At 52.9% G+C, this 14807-nt stretch overlaps 5 protein-coding genes across 5 annotated transcripts; 3 read left to right on the top strand and 2 right to left on the bottom strand.

Moving 5' to 3' along the window:
* Positions 1–2937: 2937 nt before the first annotated feature.
* On the top strand, positions 2938–3779 carry B0I36DRAFT_369742 (uncharacterized protein; the record flags this gene model as incomplete). Its single annotated transcript, XM_046159824.1, has 2 exons — positions 2938–3318; positions 3378–3779. The coding sequence occupies 2 exons, from the start codon at positions 2938–2940 to the stop codon at positions 3777–3779; spliced, it is 783 nt and encodes a 260-aa protein (XP_046004862.1).
* A 1654-nt stretch (positions 3780–5433) lies between these two features.
* On the top strand, positions 5434–7150 carry B0I36DRAFT_256178 (cytochrome P450; the record flags this gene model as incomplete). The annotated part of the gene is made up of 4 exons (XM_046150921.1): positions 5434–5758; positions 5826–5940; positions 6012–6478; positions 6549–7150. The coding sequence occupies 4 exons, from the start codon at positions 5434–5436 to the stop codon at positions 7148–7150; spliced, it is 1509 nt and encodes a 502-aa protein (XP_046004861.1).
* Positions 7151–7285: 135 nt separating this feature from the next.
* B0I36DRAFT_399295 (uncharacterized protein) lies at positions 7286–8296 on the bottom strand (the record flags this gene model as incomplete). Its single annotated transcript, XM_046161639.1, has 3 exons — positions 7286–7595; positions 7729–8006; positions 8102–8296. Coding segments are annotated over 3 exons (783 nt in total), but the record flags the coding sequence as incomplete, so codon positions are not given.
* Positions 8297–10163: 1867 nt separating this feature from the next.
* Positions 10164–11070, bottom strand: B0I36DRAFT_378332 (uncharacterized protein; the record flags this gene model as incomplete). The annotated part of the gene is made up of 2 exons (XM_046160665.1): positions 10164–10584; positions 10634–11070. 2 exons carry the CDS (start codon positions 11068–11070, stop codon positions 10164–10166), a joined length of 858 nt encoding a protein of 285 aa, XP_046004859.1.
* Positions 11071–11253: 183 nt separating this feature from the next.
* B0I36DRAFT_52329 (putative kinesin) lies at positions 11254–13978 on the top strand. Its single transcript, XM_046162988.1, has 4 exons — positions 11254–11554; positions 11695–11842; positions 11904–13667; positions 13742–13978. Exons 1-4 carry the CDS (start codon positions 11437–11439, stop codon positions 13815–13817), a joined length of 2106 nt encoding a protein of 701 aa, XP_046004858.1. The 5' UTR covers positions 11254–11436; the 3' UTR covers positions 13818–13978.
* Positions 13979–14807: the final 829 nt, after the last annotated feature.

Raw genomic sequence — 14807 nt, 5'->3', positions numbered from 1 at the left:
CTATTGCTCAACTTCTGGAGCATACAGCAAATAAACTGTAGTTCCGACCAGCAGTACTGTAGAAATCATGCCGGCAGATATCCTCAGGGCTCCATGTGTAGTGGAGCAACGTGACGCACATGCGATAGGACCGCCATAAATAGCTCTCATGACCAACTAACTGTTTAGAGGCTCGTAGAGTGCTTGTGTAGGTTGCATAGGGCCCCTTGTTCTTTCTGCTACGGGGGAATGCCTAATATGCGGGTTGTGTGCATAGGAGGGCGATGCGCGAGCGCTCCTTCAACGCTGCACGGTGTGTCCGGTGTTCGTAATGCCTCATCTTGGTATCTGGGGCAAAAGGTACAGCAACTCGCTGCAGGCTAGCCTTATCGCTGCGTTCGTCGTCTGTTCCTCTTCTTCCTTCTGCAAGCCTGTTACCACTGTGTACAGCGAACCCGGTCAGCGTTCCGGCTCCGGCCTTACCACTGCCGCTGCCTCCACCGACAGCATCGTGAACCTGCTTCGGCAACAAGAGCAGCGGTGCCTGGTCCAGGCCCGGCGCCGCTCAACACACCAGCAAGCCGCAGTGGCCTCGGACGCTATCCGTGCGCCAATTGGCTACTCCCGCGTCGCCGTAAGTCCTCGCTAGCCCACTCCAAGCGCGTCTCGCTGACGATGCTGGCATCCTGCGATTGGAGTTCGCCGCCGCCGCCGAGGCTGCACTGCGTGCGGCTGGTGTTTCCGTACTAGGGTTGCGTCGGTGGCAGCGGTTCCACCACTACGCCTATTCCGGCAGCTCAGAGCGCGGGCTGACTTGCGCGTCAGGTACTGGCTCTCGAGAGCCTTGCTCGGGGTGTTGTAAGTTGGACCTTGCTATGTGTGCGACTTAAGTGCGCGGCTAAAACCTGGTCCAGCTTGTGCGCCGGGTTGTGGACGAGAGGTGAAAGGAGTAGAGAGGGAGCGCTACGCGGTCGCGCGTGGGGTGCTCCACGCGCTAGAAAAGCGTTTCTGTTAGGTCTAACCTATCGCGCTTCGGGGTAGCAGCACCCCTGTAGCATCCCCCTGAAGATTGGTGTTACCAACAGTAAACGAGCCACTACAGGGCACGTAACCCCCTAGATTGCCGACTAGAGCGCCCACTGGCCAGCACACGAGCCCACTAAAGCACGCACTGTAGCGCATGGGTTGCTGCGGCTTCGCTCTTCTCTTCCCCGCTCTGTTATCGCTGCGCCTTTGCGTCTGCCCGTGCTCCTGTAGCGTCGTTCCTATCTTTCGGCCTCTTCCCCTGCCTTCGCGAACTGTGGAAGCAGGTGCCGCGTGATCAGCTACTTGGTGGCCGCCTTGCCGAACCTTAGGCGGTCCCGCAGTACTGCTGGATTGTTTGCGTGTTCTCGGCGTGGGGTTGCCACAGTCGGTCGGGCTAAGGCGTAGCAGCGCCTCATAGGATAGGGCGACGTGGCTCGAGGTTCCCCATTACTTCTTTGCAGCGACAAAGCGGCCATGTTACCGCGGGTGCAACGATTTTTATTATAGAAACACCCTCATATCTAGCACTCTCGTCCGAATCTACCTGCGGATGGGCGACTCGAGCGTAATGAACGCGTCGGCCTCGGTACGGCGCCTGTAATACCCGTTCGCACGCAATCAGCGGGCTGGCTTTCTTCCCATTCTTCAGGTACTCTCAAACAGACTCACCGATCCACTCAATGCATTGCAACACAGCGGTAATCTTCCAATAGAGCACGACAGTTGACGGGATCTGTGACCTCAATGGGCTGCTGGAACCGCGCGGCGATGCAGCTGACGTGACAACTACGGCCTCGGCTTCAAGGGAACGAGTGGGTGAGCGCGGGGCCCGGCATGACAGCAGAGTCAAGTTCTAACTGTTTCGTAGCAGAAATATCAAGAACCATTTATGTGCCACAAGGTCAAAAAAGTGCCGAGCTGATTAGTGATTCGTGGGTGACCCGCATGTCAGGAATGCGAGAAAATTGCCAAACGATGCCCCTGGCAAACGAGGTATCATACACAGCTACCAATCTAGTCCCATGTACTAAACATATGCTCGCTCTTTGAATGTCACTTGCTGTACTGGGTAAGGCTTGCTCTTTCACAGGCTGCCGCGGCAGAGCGACTGTAGCATTTGGCCAGAGTCGCGCGGCGACTCCCGCTCATTTCTGGCCAGCACGGCTCCGACTCCTCAAGGTTCCTGGTCCCAGGCCCCACAAGGCACCAGACTCCCACAGCGCCCTAGACTCTACTCGGCTCCTAGTCCACAGGAGACCCAAGCGAACCACGTGCCGTCCCACGTACAACCAACTGCCCCTCCCCTCAGCCTTTCAGCGACGGCCCAGGGAATCGAGAAAAGCCGTTTCCTGGGGATGATTCGTAATTCAAGGGTGGCGAAGCAGCGCGAACTGCCCTGGCGTCGAGCCCACAAACCCAATCCGGACGCCAGCCGGGGCGCGGGTGCCGGTCCGGAGTCCGGACCGCGCAGCCAAATCTGGCGCCAAACCGGCCGAGTGGCATTTCCGCGCCCCAGCGGGGGCTTGGTTCTGGGGCTCGCCTGCTACAGGGGTATTGCCCTGACCAACTCCGCAGCGGGACCTACCAGAGCTCCTCCCCGAGTTCAGCCACTTACACCCCGTTCCCGCCGTTTGAGCCAGGCCAACGCGCACGGAATTTGCCTTGGCTGCATATTCAGGCAGGGAGCTCCTGGGCTTGCTTCACCCGCGCTGTCGTCATGAGCATGTCGCGGCTGGCGTTGCTTATCTGTCCGGCGGCGCGATTGTTGCTCCAAAAGCGAGCCGGCGCCATTTCTGGAGAGCGACCCACGCACCCGGGCACTGATAAGCCGTGCCTTGTGATCACACCACGATCCCCATTTTTTGTATTGCCACAACAACAAGAACAATGATCGAGGGCGACAGAGGCAGACAATCACACGCAGCTGTCGCCATGGCTGGCCTCACAGACACCACGCTGCACCAACCATCCACACGTACAATAGAGTGCTGGTCCGGGGACACTTTTGACCTTGGCCGCATCGAGTTCAGCGACATGTCCCAGATGGTCTTTGATAGCAAATGCAGCTCTTTGGACGCCCCTTTCCCTGCCGCAGACGGCGGCTTTATTATGGACCTTGGGCCCGAGATGTACAATAGGCCGTTGCAGCCATACGATGTAGTACCCGTTGGTACTATCGCTGCCTCACAAATTTCGAACCCTGCTCTTGACGATAACGCGTGGACCACACACTCGTGGCCAATATCCCCGATTAGCGATTCTTCCACCCTTTCTATCATTGCTAGCGCGTCGACCACACTAGCCCTAGCGGAAGTACGCTGGAGCCTTCGTCGTTAGCACATAGGTGCCATAGCTACCACCAGCTTCAACAGCAACACAGCTCGGAAATACAGCAGCTCGCCGGCACGAAACACAGGCATAGCGAGATACACGTACATAGCGCAGGGTCGGCAGATGCAAGGGTAAGCTTCGCGTCGCAGTCTACGCCGTCGAATAGGACGGCCGTTCCAAGCAGCAATAAGAAGAAGATGATACGCGAGAAGAACCGAAGCGCTGCGACCAAATATCGTAACAGGATGAAGTGCGAAATCAAAGAGCTTCAAGAGACAGAGAAACAGCTCTCGGAGAAGAACAGTACCCTAAGCGCCCACGTTCAGGAATTACGCGATGAGATCCTCGCTCTCAAGATGGAGATCCTGCGGCATAGCACTTGCAATGACCAGGGCATCCAGGCTTTCATCTTGGGGGAGATTAGGAAGTTAATTATGGATTGAGAAAGAGTCAGTTCATATACAGTAACTAAGTCTTTCATACCAAAATATTAGAAGAGCAAACCCCAAACGTAATTTCTCTTGTTCCTCTTTCTGCGTGACGAGGCTCGTTCTACGTCTCCTATGCGGACTCAAACGCCAATCGAGCTTTTGATGGCAGCTAAACACGAGATACACCGACCCTCAAGGGTAGTCACCTTACTCAAATGCGTGCGCTGTAGACAGGTGTGCGTTTGCGCTGCTCTAGCAAGATATACTTCGGAAACACAGACTTGACCGCATTTCGACTGATGATCAGGCCCTATTAAGTGAGCGCGAGATTGAAACAGTGTGCGAATCTTCAAATATGTGAGGGTTCATGAGGATGACAGTGGCTGTCAGCAGCCACTGTGGCGCCATGATCAAGGCCAAGCACAGGCACATTGTTGTGACCAGTCCCATTTAGGCAGTGATGATGAGCAGCTGAAATGGGTTGTCATTCCTTCCTTAGTGGGAAGGTCCGTCACGCAGCCAGCCAATCATGATAAGACGAAATTCAGGCGCCTGTGGCACGAGCACAACACTTGATTCGCTCATGCACTTTGCACGACCTAGGATAAATCCGGTTGTCGCCCGGCCGTTCTGCATCAACAGCCGTAGCTCATGTGACTGAGTAGCACGATGCTGGCATAGCCACATCAATGCACTGATTGGGCATGCAGCTGGAGCTGGCAAGGACTACCGCCGCCATCGCCACACGGGGACGCCAGCCATCGTGAATGGCGGCCCATTGCAATCTCTTAAGTGAGATGCAGCTCTCGCCCCTGATGTTGGATTGATGAGGAAAGAAGCACGATGTGGGCATGTCACGGATTGTGGCTCTTTCAAGCAGAATGCATACCGTCGCGTGGCGGTGCATGCGATGTTGAACCTGCACTGAGGTTCACAGCACACATATTCTAAGTCGCTGCCTTGGCCTCCAGATGCTAACGTTTGATCGTGAACCACGGCTCATGGCTCGGCAGTCATATCACCCAGACCTTCGACTCCAGGTGAGTGTGGGGCACTCCATTTTTGGCTCCGCGGTCACACCCGCCTTGAAGCAAGTCTCCGCTTAACAATGCTGGTCTATGCTTGCAAGGAGCGAGCATGGGTGCATCCATGCATCCATCCAACAATCTTTTCTGTACTGTACAGTGCTCTTTGCCCCTTGTCTGAGCTGGGCCTCTGCTGACGAAGGTGGGTGATCACTGAATGCGGCCTTGTTTGTGGTACTCTTTGAGCCACAAATAGTCCCTTGTTGGGTTGAGTCGTCATGCTCGTTTCTGCGAACAGGACTGCTTCAGTTTAAATTGTTTTGGTTGTGTGAGTTCTTTAGGTTGTTTAGGTTATTAAGGGTTTACTTGGAGCACCGCACGGAAAATATACTCATCTCTTCTATCTCAAGCAGACCCTGCATGGTGAGTGGCTTTATATGTAGCTTAGTCTGCTATACCATACAGTACCGACAAAGCCAATTGGACTGTTGACCGTAGTCAGTCGCTGAAGTGGGCAGATCTAGGGCTTGCACGGCAACACCCATCTTTACCATCTGCCTGAACCACATTCCTCTCTGAAAACCTCAATGGTGTCTTCATCGAAGGATTTCTTAGAGTATGGCTTCAATCTGGTTAGCGAGATGTCGGTTTCCGATGGCATAGAGGCGGCTTTATGTGTATTGGCACTGTGGTTTGTCAGCCAAAGCTTCTACTCTGTCACATTCCACCCCCTTTCTGCCTTACCAGGTCCATGGCTCTGCGCAATTACGCGCATTCCATACTGGATTCAGCTTTTCCGGGGCAATGAAGTACATTGGCTGCATGACTTGCACAACCGTTACGGTACTGTCTTGCGATTCGGCCCAGATGACTTAAGCTACATCTCCAGTGGCGCTTGGAAGGAGATATACGGTAACCGGTTAGAGCTTTCCAAAGCGCCAGATTATGGCATTCAACCAGCAAACGGTTCGGAACAATGAAAGCTTCGATCCAGGTTTCCAAAGCTAATAGTTGAATCATCACCTCTGTCTAGGTATTCGAAGTCTCAGCACCACCGATGTTGATACCCACCGTTTATGGCGACGAATGTTTGCACCCGCATTTTCCGAAGTGGGATTACGCAAACAGCAGCCAATATTCAAAGAACAGTAAGTCATTCAAACAAGGGTGAATTTGAAACGAACGGTACCGTGGACGCTCGAAACTAATTCTTCTCAAGTATGGATGCCATGGTCTCACTGATAGAGCGCAGACTTGACACCAACCTACGTTCAACATCGCCATCTGCGAAGGTTGAACTCACAAGCATATTCAGTTTCGCAACATTTGACATCATGGCCGATTTGTGTTTTGGACAGCCACTGGGGCTATTGGAAAGGGATCGATCTAGCGCCTGGGTCAACTCAATCTTCAAACTGATCAAGCTAATGCCGCTCTCTCTGTTCGTGGAGTACTACAATGTTTCACGTTTTCTATACAGGAAGTTTGAGCCAAAGTGTATCCAGAAGAAAAAACATGAACACTTCCAACATTCAGCTCAAAGGGTACACGAAAGGGTCAAGACAGGATCAACTCGGCCGGACATCTGGAGGCAGGTTTCTCCAGCAGGACCTACTGAAAAGCTCAGTCTCAATGCGATGTGTTCCAACGCCGAGCTTTTCATGCTAGCTGGGACAGAAACTATCGGTAAAGTTCAGACAATGGAAATAAAATCCCTCTATCATATCTAGAGATACTAACAAAGCCTACATTTCAGCAACCCTTCTAAGTGGCTTGATCTACCACCTTTGTCTACGTCCGGAGAAACTCGAGCTACTCAAAAATGAGATACGAGCGAGCTTTGATACCGTATCCGATCTATCCTTCAGGCGTCTCAGTCAGTGCGCGTACCTGAATGCTTGTATCAAGGAAGGCCTGCGCATCTATCCCCCCGTTGCGGTGGGTGTACCAAGGGTCGTCCGAGAGGGTGGTATGCTGATCGACAACTGTTGGATACCCGGAGGAACTCGGTTATCCGTCGCACAATACGCAGCCTATCACTCCGAAAGGAATTTCAGGGACGCGAATGCTTTCATTCCTGAGCGATGGCTGCCTCGTGGCGCCCAGAACAAAACTGACGTGGACGTCCACGCAGACCCCAGTCCAGATGTGTTCCATCCTTTCTCGTACGGTTCTCGAGACTGTTTGGGCCGGAACTTAGCATTGCATGAGATACGATTGATCATGGGGGCATTGCTTGTTAAGTTCGATTTCGAGCTATGCGAGGAGAGCCATGGATGGGAAAAACAACTAAATTTCTTGATGTGGATTAAGGAGCCCTTGTTCTGTCTTGTCTCGCCAGTGCCCTCCAAAAATTAAGAAAATATACTAGTTACAGGGTCCTCTGACATTAAAGAAGATACATCCTTCAAGTTCATTTGCGCCTGCTCGATAATGTGCTAAGCGCTGTTTTACTGGCTGTCTACATAATCTGACCACTATCGGTGACTATGATTAGAGATCCCTCGTATCGAGGGTGCTTTGATCTGTGCACCACCAAGATATGGCCGATAATACTGTGCTACATACGATCACAGCCAACAAAAGAGCATACGTTGTCGCCCTTACAAGAGCTCGCTTCACCAGTGGCGTCATGAGCTCCTGCACCAAAGTGTGGAATTGCTCACATGTATTCTTCTCCGGCCACGGCTCTTGTGGGAGAGGTAGTTGCAAAAAGGGGCAAATAGAATGCCAATCGAGTCCGTCTTCGAGCCGGAGAACCAGGAGCTGTTCGGTTGGTACCAACTTCTTAACACGCAGCAAACTATCGATTCGCGCGGTTGAGATTCTGTCAGTCAATGGCCCCATAAGTGAGAAGAATGCCGTCATTGTTTCTCATCGGTGTCAAGCCTTGCACGGTTAGAAGGATGCTCGGAGGAACTTACTAACCACGATACCATGTCTCACAAGCTTCAAGGCCGCCTTGCCTAGTGAAATGGCCGCCGGAGAAGTGTCCGCCAATAAGGCGTGCATTGATGCAAAGCATCTTCATGGTTTCATCGAAGTGCTTGAGTGTTCTGATGGGCATCTTGTTGACATCCTCTGCCATACGGACAATGCTGTTCATAACGCTGCGCGCCCAGGCAGTTGGATCACGCTCGACTAAAATATATTTCGCACCAGGATAGGCTTGAACGATTTCTTCTGGAAAGTACGACGGCAATTCGACCAGAGCCTGATGACAGAACCAAAAAAACGCGATGATTGTCAGAGACTTGCGCATGTATGCCTAAGTAGCACGCTTTCCTGACAAGGCAACAAAGAACTTACATCATATCCCTGGAACCACTTATCGAACTCGGGTCGATGATAGGCTTCCGTGTTCTCGTGCCAGGAAGCCTGAAGAGCTTCATTGAACATCTTCATGTGGGATGCTCCATAAGCAAAGCTTTTATGGTTGTGGTACGCTTCGAACCCCAATATGTTAAGAGCTCGATAAGTCGCGAGCGTTCCAGATCTATACCGAAGACGCGATCAGCAGGTCTGCTCAAATTCTCAACTCCCGCGCACTCAGGGCTAAAGTTGTCTGGAAGAAAGGCTCGCTAAATACCTGCTCGCGCTCATCACGATAATTCGAACGTCCATGGGCTTTTCTGGGCATTTCAGGGTATTCACATATCTCATCGCCCTGGAGTCTTTCCCCACGGAGCTTTTCGGGCTCGTTGTTGTGTTGAACCTCGAGTGAGGCATCGTGCGCTTCTTGGATAGTGAGCAGAGACAAAGTCATGCTAGGGCACCGGCGCCGAGGGTCAACGCGCAGTTATGTTTCGGTATCTCGTGCTGGGTGCGCCTGCGAAAGCTAGTGGACTGTACAGTAGTGATAGAACAGTGAGGAGGTAAGGGTACTGATCGTTGCCCAATGCGACATCTTTGGTTTATAACAAGGATCCTCCAGATCTGGTTTGTTAAGCTACACATGAACGTATTGACGCTGTTAGCTTACCCTAGGCTGATTGGGGCCCGGGGCCAAGCAAAATCAGCTTAACTCAATGACAGGTTCAACGTCTTCCTTGACCAGTCGGAGAATAAGTGAAAGTGGAGCCATAAACAGTGCCGAGTCAACAGGAGCAAGTACCCTGCCATCAGAAACCTGCGCAGTCGCTAATTTTGGCGCCCTTGATCATGAGTCCCACTCAGGCTCCACAACCCATCGACATTGTCCAAGTGATGTTTCGCCTTTCTCGCACCTCTGCATGTCGCGGCTGGTACGGCTGCCGTTGGAAATGGCTCGACGACTCTCCGACTCCCAACACCAACTACTCGAATCCATGATCCGCCGAAACTTCACGAACGAAGCCATAGCTGACGCGATCTCTTGTCCTCCGCGCCCCGTTAGCCGAGCACGAACGACCTTTGCACGGTACGGAACCACGAGAATGCCATACAAACGAACTGGCCCTGATCCGTAGATCACACCTTCAATGCTAATGGCGCTTTGCCACAAGCTTACGACCGAACCTGATACAGTGCTGTATGTAAACGACATTGCGACCGTAAGGCTATTTTCCTGGTCAGATCATGTCCTTAGCTTTTTCTCCACGATCGTCCAGTCAATGTTTAGAGCATTGGAGCGCTTCGAGAAGTCCGGCTCGCCGCGTTTGGAAGTGGACACCAAGATCCTCGTCTCATCGGATTTGTACTCGTGCCTTGAGGTGCACTTATAGGGTGTTCATTGCACGTGGAGCGTGGCGCGAGTAGTCGGGCGCAGGCGCTCTACTCGTCACGATAGTCAGCAGCTCGGGTTCCAGGACTTAGTTCCAGTAGGCACCGTTTGCCATGTCGCCATTCTCAATAGTGTCTTCTATGATCATCGTGAGCCTTACTTTTCGCAGATGCAGCTTCCATATTATGTTGTAGCGCAGACCCGATACAAACCCCACGTTACTCGAAGCCGGGACGAGCGGGTCATCGAATTCTGCACACTCCTGGGTTTCTTCATCGAGCTCAAACTCGTGCTCGTCAAGATGAATGCTAGGCATGCTGGTTCAAGAAGCGAGAAAGTTGTGACGGTCGACGGTGATGTGTAGCGACGCTCCTCTGGAGGCGAAGGGCGGGCACAAAGCGGCTACGATGCCCTTGACTGGAATTCTAGAGGTCGCTATCACGTGAGCTTGCAGCCGCATCGCCGCCTCGTCGGATCATCGGACCAAGCAAAAGCGGTGTCCTCAATCTATTCCCTTACGTCCATAATCAAGCACATAGGTCGTAGCTCAAAGCCGTAATTCTCCTGACTTCCTTCTTCGATCTCAACTATGCGAAATCTTTTTGCAGTAGGCTTTAGCTACCTCGGAAAAAGCACACTGGCTAGAAATGACCAAGTCCTCGCACCTCTTCATTTAAACATCTGGGCGAAGGAAGTCGCGTCCATTTGCCCTTGAAATGCCCGGCTCTTGTTTTGCGCGACCAACTTCCCGAAGGACTGATCCACGCCTTTCTGCGCTTCTCCCACAATTCCTTGCATGGCCATAGACTGATCGGCCTGCATATCTCCGAAAGTTTGAGCCGTTCGTGCTGCTTGAGTGGCCTGTAAAGCAGCCTCGCAGGTATTTCTCAGCGCTAAAGTCGGCCGAAGACTGGCTTGGTCGTCGTCCGTACTAGCACGCAGACCTTCGCCCGATGTATGCGATTCTATTGTTCCTGGGTCCGTGGGTCTTTGCGAAATCTCGGCGACCAGAGAGGTGAGCGCCTGTTCATGGGCTTGGAACTGCTTGCTCAATTGTTGCAGGTTGTCGGACGTGCCGCTAGATACGATTCTGCAGATGGTTAATTCTAGCGCGACCCCTAGTTGACGTAGGGACATACAGGGTGATCGTCCCAAGCACCAGAGAAATGGTCTTCTGGCAGTCGCCCAATTCTTGATTGAATCGGATGATTTGCGACTCGTGAAAGTTCACCAAGATCCTGTCACGGCTGCTGAACCTTGCATCGGTCGAACGACTAGTGTACTTCGTGATAGTCGTGCCGAACTTGTCGCAAAGTTGCTGCGTAGAACGCAAGGTCTGGTCGAGTTCTAAGGGTCGTAGAACGGACCCAAGCCTGGCCTGTGTATCTTGCGTCGTTGTTAACGTTCCAATAAGACTGTCCAATGCTGTTTGTGTCCCTGCGAGGAGAGTCTTCGAGTGCGCGATGGCATGTGGGGCTTCCGCTAAGCCGTCGATGGCCTGGTAGATAGCTTTGGTGCTTTGCGCCGCAAGGGTCGCCACGGCAATAGCACTAGCTGTTATGCTCAGTGGATCCATGGCGACATATAGCGATATGCCTCGTAACGAAGTTGTACGAAAGGATAGCTATAGGGATACGATACAGTCGGCAAAGGACGGGCTCACCTCGTAGCCATAATCGCGCTCGTGATGACTCTCAGCCGCACAGTCCGACATTCCAATTCGTGGATGCCAGCAGCACGTGACAACCCCGCACACAGCCGCTGTCCGCTGACCCTCCAGCGGTTCTGCTTTGCCTAGGGTCAGTCGCCTTCCTCGCTTATCGTGGCACTGATGCGCGCAGCCTGCTACGCAGTGCGTCCTCGACCTCAGAAAACGACGGTAAAGTTTTGATCGAAGACGGAAATCCCACTCCTGACCTAGGCTGCTGGCCCGACGTCGGCTATGGCGGACACAGCGCGGCAGCCGCCGAAAGCTATCCAACAGCAGTTCGGCCACACTGCGGTGAACGACAACAGCCTCTTGTTTCAGGGCATCGTCCATGGGGATGTCCATCTGAATCGTACGTTAGCCTCAATGCAATGCATTTCTGAACACACCAATTACTCTCCTACCCTTTATTCAAATCACCTGGGCTAACAGCGTCCAGGTATGTTACTAGACGTCCGAGCACGACCAGCGCTAATGCTTGTCCCAACCTAGAACGACCAGTGACCCCGCCGAGCCCGACAGCGATCATACCCTTCGGCCGCGACCCAGACTTCGTCGACCGAAAAGAAATCGACCGGGTGCATGAGCTGTGTGCCAAGCCAGCATCGCAAACAGCTCTCCTTGGCTTGGGTGGTGTCGGGTAGGCATAGCTCACACTACGTGTGCATTAGAAGCGATCGCGAAAGCTAACGCACGAGTAGCAAGTCGCAGATTGCCATCGAGTATGCCTACCGAGTCCGAGAACGATCGCCCGAGACATGGGTTTTCTGGATTCACGCGAGCAACGCGGCCCGCTACGAACAGAGTTTCCGAGACGTCGCCGAGTACCTCAAGATTCCCGGGCGACGAGATTCCCAAAGCAACATCTTCGAACTCCTGTCACATTGGCTACGCGAAGAGAAAAGAGGAAAATGGGTGGTGATTTTGGACAATCTAGACGAAGCTGGCTTTTTCTTCGACGTCTCTCATGTCGGCAGTGCCGGACAGTCGCAGAATCAAGGGCGAAGTACACCACTCAGATCATATCTTCCCTATTGTCAACATGGAGCCGTTCTTGTCACTACCAGAAGCAGGGATGTGGCGTTCCGACTCGTCGAAGAATGTAACATTGTAAGGATCGAGCCCATGAACGCGATTGACGCGTTGTCTCTGGCAGAAAAGAAGCTCGGAGGGCTAGTGAGGCAGACGGACATCGAAAGCACCCAAGCTCTTATCAAGGCACTCGAGTACATGCCTCTGGCGATCGCCCAAGCGACGGCCTACATAGGTCACAAGACGCCGCGGTGTTCTATCAAACAATATCTTGAGAAGTTTGAGCAGGGCGATCGGAAGAAGGTCGGTCTTCTCGACTACGATCGAGGGCAGCTACGCCGGGACCGCGAAGCCAAGAACTCTATAATCACTACATGGCAAATCTCATTCGATCATATTCGCGAAGCTCGACAGTCAGCAACCGACCTGCTCTCGCTCATGAGTTTCTGTGATCGGCAGGGTATCCCGGAGAGTCTGCTACGAGCATCTGACTATGAGGGGACCGCCATCGGGTCACACCAAAAGGGCATCAGTATAGCTGATTCGGAAGACGAGAAGCATACTTATGGTAAGGAGCCCAGTGATGACGAGAGCGACTCGGATTTCAGTGCTGCTGAGGCATTCGAGCAAGACCTTTCGACGTTGATGGACTACTCGTTCATCTCTACAAGCGATGGTGGGACATTCCAAATGCATAGACTGGTCCAGCTGGCTACGCGGAAGTGGCTTCAGGCGAAGGGTCAGGAGGATAGGTGGAAGCACGAGTTTATTGATCGCCTCGCCTCACAATTTCCAACAGGGGAGTACGAGAACTGGTCAAAATGTCAAGAGCTGCTGCCACATGCCACGTCCGCTGCAGCACAACGGCCGAAGACAGAAGATTCGTCGGCCGCGTGGACCGGCATCCTTTACAGAGCTGCGTGGTACTTCTTGAAGAAGGGTCAAGGACCTGAGGCGCAGAAAATGGCGGAAGCTACCATGGAAGCCACGTCTAAAAGGCTTGGACGAACACATGACGATACTCTTCACTCTATGGATATGGTGGGCCGTGCCCTTATGATTCAGGGCCGATGGAAGGCTGCGGAGAAGCTGTTTGTGGAAGTGATGGAGACTCGCAAGCAGAAACTCGGACTAGATCATCCTGATACGCTGACCAGCATGGCCAACCTGGCCTCGACGTACTGGAATCAAGGACGATGGGACAAGGCTGAGGAGCTGGAGGTGGAAGTGATGGAGACTCGCAAGCAGAAACTTGGACTGGATCATCCCCATACGCTAACCAGCATGGCCAACCTGGCCTCGACGTACCGGAATCAAGGACGATGGGACAAGGCTGAGGAGCTGGAGGTGGAAGTGATGGAGACTCGCAAGCAGAAACTCGGACTGGATCATCCCGATACGCTTACAGCCATGAACAACTTGGCTTATACCTGGTACGCACAAGAGCGCGCAATAGAGGCTATCGACATGATGGCTTCCTGCTACCGACTAAGAGTAAAGGTATTAGGGCAAGACCATCCACATACATCTTCATCCCTCCTGTCTTTAACTATCTGGCGTGCCGAGTAAGAGATATTACATAAGTGTCTACAATTTCCAACCTCAGTTGCTTGTTCAAGGATAAGTCCCTCGTCTCTACTTCTGGCGCATGCACAGTGCCGCGCCTTTCTCGTCGCTATGTACACCACCTACAGGTAAATGCCCGTGCACAGACCGTTGTGGTCGTAGCGAAGCAAGTGCTACTAGACAGTATGCAGACGATGCCCGATCTCGAGAAGGCATAGTCGTCGCAAGCAATATTGGATGCATGATCCGAGTGTTTACATACTTCGCAAAAGTACGTCACGCTTCTCGCTCTATTGTTCCAAAGTTTTTGCCCATGGATTTACCGCCTGCGCACAACGATGACCTCCAACGATGCTACACCTACAAAGGATTTCCAAGCTCGAATGCCTTTGGAGATGGTCTGCTGGGTCTGGAAGTTAGGAGCGAAGACCCACCCCAATGCGCGTGGGCGGTTGAAGCAGGCATTCAAGCTATGCCATTGTGTTGCACAACGTATCGTTTCTGGCAGCATCAGTGTGGGCGCAAACCACATAGGCAACTTACAGCGGGCTATCTCTTATTAGCTCTCGTCCTAACGTTCATCTTAATGTGTGCATGTTGTACGTGCCCTCTGGTTGATTTGTGCTAGCATCATCAAGCGCGATCTCTATTGCAGACAACTAATGGGGTTTTGTGCTGGCACGAGACTAGTATCGCTGCTTTTCATCTAGGACTTGGACTCATTTCCGGCATGGGTGCGACAGGGCTTGTGGACGTTAACAGCTTGTAGAATGTATCCGACATGCGATTGCAGTACGGTCATGTTGGAGATGGGTGTCACGATCGTGAGGCACAAAGCGTCTCTGCTTGCGAAACGGGCTCCTCTTGGCAGAGCAAGATACCTCAAGGGACGAGCGACATTCTCATCGTGGGGCTCGGGGGGTCCAAGCAGCCTCACAAACCACGCCCCCCTCGGTCCCACGCCCCCGGGACCCCAACGCCACTGACGGAGTGGCGGGGCTTCCCTC

Source organism: Microdochium trichocladiopsis (genome assembly GCF_020744255.1).
Source record: "Microdochium trichocladiopsis strain MPI-CAGE-CH-0230 chromosome Unknown B0I36scaffold_14, whole genome shotgun sequence".
Lineage (NCBI taxonomy): Eukaryota > Fungi > Ascomycota > Sordariomycetes > Xylariales > Microdochiaceae > Microdochium > Microdochium trichocladiopsis.
This window is presented reverse-complemented; position numbering and strand designations above follow the sequence as displayed.

What these genes read in the sequence shown, in the direction of transcription:
- B0I36DRAFT_52329 (XM_046162988.1), top strand. Translation starts at nt 11,437, where the DNA reads ATGGCGGACACAGCGCGGCAGCCGCCGAAAGCTATCCAACAGCAGTTC. An exon ending in TGGGGATGTCCATCTGAATC is followed by an intron (nt 11,555 to 11,694) that starts GTACGTTAGCCT and finishes GTCCCAACCTAG; the next exon opens with AACGACCAGTGACCCCGCCG. An exon ending in AACAACTTGGCTTATACCTG is followed by an intron (nt 13,668 to 13,741) that starts GTACGCACAAGA and finishes TAAAGGTATTAG; the next exon opens with GGCAAGACCATCCACATACA.